Raw genomic sequence first — 5000 nt, 5'->3', positions numbered from 1 at the left:
GAGGGGAAAAGAGAGAGGGACAGAGAGAGAGAGAGAGACAGAGAGAAGGAGGGAGAGGGAGAGAGAGAGGGGGGAAAAGGGAGAGAGAGAGTCTACTGCGGCAAACCATCCTTCCCCCACCATTAGTCTCTCTCATTCTATCTACAGTATCTCGCTCTATCAATTATTCCCACACTCCTCAGGAGCACTCATGACTCATTTTCTTAATGTCTAGGTCATAACACGTGGTATCACGCCGCCAGTCTCTCTGTCCATCCCTCATTCTCTTTCTTTCCTCCCTCTTTTTCTCTCTGGTGTCTGACTAAAGTATGGACAGGGATTTCTCCATGTCAATAAGATCCTGAGCAACCATCAATACATATTTGTGAAATCACAAGAGCCAAAATCCTACAGAATTACAAACACACACACACACACATTTACACATAGGCCACGCTCAGAAACAAAAACAGACACACACACACACACATACCCACCCAAGCAAGTGCAACCACACACACAGTGACTCAAAAATGTGTTCAACACAAGTTACTCAACACACACAGTCACAGTGACATTGATGTTGGCCCCCGTTCAGCTATGTGTGAAACACTGGCCCTCTTTTCAGACAGTGGTAACAGAGATAATGAAGACCACAAGCCCATGCTGTGGGCATGGCAACTTATGATACAAACCATCACTCATCAACAGAGCACTAGTGCAAGTGGTGCAGCACTGTGCAAAGAAAAGGACTATCTTTCAGAGCTTTTCCCTGTAACAAACTGGTAGTCCTTGATAGCTGGGCCGCTAGCTAGCAGCACGCTAACTCCACACAGCCTGAGCACACCCAAAACTCACCATGTATCTCTCAGCCATGAGAGATTCATCAAGAAAAAGTCACAATGTTTCCAACTTTCCACCTAAAGGTTAATGTAATCTTGTTTAACATCGCTCCCTAGTTAAAGGAAAAGCTACAGTTCTTTCTGGGAAGTGTAGGCTAGTTAGTCTTAGGTAACTTCATGGCTCTCACTTGACATTTTTTTGTTGTATATATACACTTTGACAGTTTATCAGATACACCCATCTAATGCCGGATTGGACCCGCCTATGCCTCCAAAACAGTCTGAATTATTCGGGGCATTCTACAACGTACCGGAAACCTTCCACAGGGATGTTGGTCCATGTCGACGTGATGACATCACGCAGTTGCAGCAGATTGGACGGCAGTACATTGGGTTGAGGTCTGGGGACTGCTCAGGCCGCTCAAGTAAACTGAACTCACTGTCATGTTCCAGGCAATGTTTTCTACTACTCAATTGTCCAGTGTTGGTGATTGTGTGCCCACTGGAGCCAATACTTTTTGTTTTTAGCTGATAGGAGTGGAACCCGGTGTGGTCGTCTGCTGGTATAGCCGATCCGTGACAAGGATCGCCGAGTTTTGCGTTCCGAGATATCGTTCTGCACACCACTGTCGTACTGCACCTCTATTTGTCTGTTTGTGGCCCGCCTGTTAGCTTTCATGACTATTGCCATCTCCTCTTACCTCTCTCATCAACAAGCTGTTTTCGCCAACAGGACTGCCTGCTGACAGTCACTTGTTTTGCCTATTCTAACATTCAATTGAACCGCGACTAAATGCCTCAATGCCTGTCTGCTTGCTTTCTATAGCATGCCACGGCCATGTGACTCACTATCTGTAGGAGCAATCCATTTTTGTGAATGGGGTGGCTAAAAATGGGGTGGCTAAAAACCACCTTAGGATTGATTATAAACAACGTTTGACATGTTTCTACGAACTTTACGGGGACTATTTGGATTTTTCATCTGCCTGTGGTGACTGCGTTTGAGCCTGTGGATTACTGAACAAAATGCGCTAACAAAACTGAGTTTTTTGGATATAAACAGGGACGTTATTGAACAAAACAAACATTTATTGAGTAAATGGTAGTCTTGTGAGTGCAACCATATGAAGATCATCAAAGGTAGGTGATTAATTTTACCGCTATTTCTGACTTGTGTAACAACTCTACTTGGCTGGTAACTGTTTGTAATGATTTGTCTGCTGGGCGCTTTTCTCAGATAATCGCATGGTATGTTTTCGCCGTAAAGCCTTTTTGAAATCTGACACCATGGTTGGATTAACAAAAAGTTAATCTTTAAACCGATGTATAACACTTGTATGTTTTATTAATTTTTATAATTTTGATGTTTTTGAATACGGCATTCTGCAATTTCACTGGATGTTGGCCAGGTGGGATGCTAGCGTCCCACGTACCCTAGTGAGGTTAACTCTTTCCTTAACTCTCTCCTGAACTACCTCCTGAACTACCTCTTTAACTACTGCATTAACTCACTACTTAACTCTCTCCTGAACTACCTCCTGAACTACCTATTTAACTACCGCATTAACTCTCTCCTTAACTCTCTCCTGAACTACCTCCTGAACTACCTATTTAACTACCGCATTAACTCTCTCCTGAACTACCTCCTGAACTACCTATTTAACTACCGCATTAACTCTCTACTTAACTCTCTCCTGAACTACCTCCTGAACTACCTCTTTAACTACTGCATTAACTCTCTCCTTAACTCTCTCCTGAACTACCTCCTGAACTACCTCTTTAACTACCGCATTAACTCTCTCCTGAACTACCTCCTGAACTACCTCCTGAACTACCTCTTTAACTACCGCATTAACTCACTACTTAACTCTCTCCTGAACTAGCTCCTGAACTACCTCCTGAACTACCTCTTTAACTACCGCATTAACTCACTACTTAACTCTTTCTCTCTGTCTGTCAATGCCTTTCTTCACACTGTCACTCTGGAAACTCTATACATGTACAAGACCTTGAACACATACTCACACAGACATGCACATACACATGTTAAAAATGTATAAAGACTTCCTCACACACTGTTCTTGCATACACACTAAAGAGTGTTAGTGTTTAAAGTTGTTTTCATCAATTTCTGTCCCATGTGGAAAGTTAAGGCTGAGACACTGTCTTCTTGGAGTGAACACCAAACTGCACTTAGCTTTTTGCAAGCAATTAGCAGCTAGTTATCTAAGATATAGAAAGTGAACAACAACACTAGGATTGCGCAAGCAGACCTTCCTCAGTTACTCACAGTGATAGAGTTGTCCTGGTCAGCCATGGCCTCTCTCCTCTCTCTCCTTTCCTCTCATATTTTGCCTCTCCAACCCGTCCACTGTGAGAAAGGCGATAGCACCCAAATCCCCTCCCTCCAGCCTGCTTCACGACAACAAACTGATCCCCTTAGTACTCCTCAATTACTCTTCCTGTTGTACCCACAAACACAGATGCACACACCCACCTGTTACAACAGTTAAACTTACCGTGGTGGGGTACCCTCCTGACAGAAATAGAAACTCATACAGTGTGTGTGTGTGTGTGTGTGTGTGTGTGTGTGTGTGTGTGTGTGTGTGTGTGTGTGTGTGTGTGTGTGTGTGTGTGTGTGTGTGTGTGTGTGTGCGCGCACAGATGTCTAGAAACCTACTTAGCCTCAAATAGATACTGCCCACACACAATGCATAGGGTGCTTCACATTCCACCAAAGACTGTGCACAGCTGGTCAGAGTGTAATTAGGTTGTCTTTTCTAGTTGATTGTGTGTGCAGTCACTGCCATGGTGACTCAGAGAAAATATTTTCTCCACAGTTCAAGCAAAGACAGATGATGACACACACACACACACACACACACACACACACACACACACACACACACACACACACACACACACACACACACACACACACACACACACACACACACACACACACACACACACACACACACACACACACACACACACACACACACACACACACACACACACACACACACACACACACACACACACACACACACTCAGGCCAAGCAGGAGAGTACCAGGAGTGCATAGGTCAGCCAAAGTTCAGATCTCAGAGGGTCATTTTAGCACAGGAAGAGTGCAGTAAGTCTGACATGACCTATCCCTGCAGTGGACAGACTGGACAGAGCACTATAACAGTAGCCTTACTTTTTCAGTTCAATAACTTGGAGAACCATGCAATGTCAATGACGATCTTTGAATAAAATTATGCACATTTGTAATGTTCAGTACAGTGTGTTTATGTTGGTGTGAGTTCAGTCTATACTAATGTGCGAGGTGCGAAGTGTGTGGTGCAGTCAGATAAGGGTAGAAGGGGCACTTTGTAGGTCACACCCGAACTCTGCATGCCAGGCTGACGCAGTCACCCCACTCTCAGTGTAAACATGCACACTTTCACTGGCTCACTAGCCTGTCTATCCATATCCCCTCTCTCTTACACACAAACCATAATACAAACACACATACGCAGAAGCCTGAAATCCTCTCATGCCTTGTAAATCCTCATGCTAATCTTAACTAACCCAGTGTGATGGAGATGGATGTGGGTCTAGGTCCTAGAAGCCCCAGAGAGAGGACGGTGCTGTGTGGCTGGGGTTAGTGGAACCACATCATAAATCACCCTCTACTGTTACTGCACTGTATGGAAGGAGAGACAATAAGCTGCAGTGTGTCATCATTAGCATCACATCACATTATAGCGCTATGGGGTATCCCATTGTCCTCAGGGTCTGTCCACTGTACCTCTGTCTCTTTCTCTTCAATCCTCACATTCTGCCCTTATCACGTTTTACTAATTCTACCCTGCTTTACTTCCTTTTCCTTTGTTCATCCCTGTCTCATATAATCCTTGTTCAATCCCTCTCCTCTTTTACCTCCTCCATTTTCCCTCTCCTCTCAATGCGCGCGCTCTCTCTCTCGCTCTCTCTCTCTCTCTCGCTCTCTCTCTCTCTCTCTCTCCCCCTCTCTTCCCCCCCCCCTCTCTCGTGCTGGTGCTGCGGCAGACATGATGACATCACTTTCTAGCTGGTGTACTGCAGCAGTGTGACACAGTCGGTGTGTGAGTGTGTGTTTGTCTGTAAGAGATTCAGTGTGTGTGTGCGCACACGTATGTGTGGGTGCGTG

At 44.9% G+C, this 5000-nt stretch overlaps 1 protein-coding gene across 18 annotated transcripts in view; it reads right to left on the bottom strand.

Annotated features, from left to right (window-relative positions):
- The window catches only part of LOC124036354 (ankyrin-1-like), a 217481-nt gene that overhangs the window by 63895 nt on the left and 148586 nt on the right, over window positions 1-5000 (bottom strand). The window contains exon 1 of one of the 18 annotated variants that reach the window (XM_046350838.1): window positions 3112-3255. The exons of the other annotated variants lie outside the window; for them this stretch is intronic. Within the exon in view, the coding sequence (XP_046206794.1) occupies window positions 3112-3138 (27 nt within the window). The 5' untranslated portion in view covers window positions 3139-3255. Of the gene's footprint in view, window positions 1-3111; window positions 3256-5000 lie in introns of those variants that run through there. 18 annotated transcript variants of the gene reach the window in all.

Source organism: Oncorhynchus gorbuscha, linkage group LG05 (assembly GCF_021184085.1).
Source record: "Oncorhynchus gorbuscha isolate QuinsamMale2020 ecotype Even-year linkage group LG05, OgorEven_v1.0, whole genome shotgun sequence".
NCBI lineage: Eukaryota > Metazoa > Chordata > Actinopteri > Salmoniformes > Salmonidae > Oncorhynchus > Oncorhynchus gorbuscha.
Note: the sequence above shows the minus strand (reverse complement) of the source record. Positions and strands in the feature narration are given on the sequence as shown.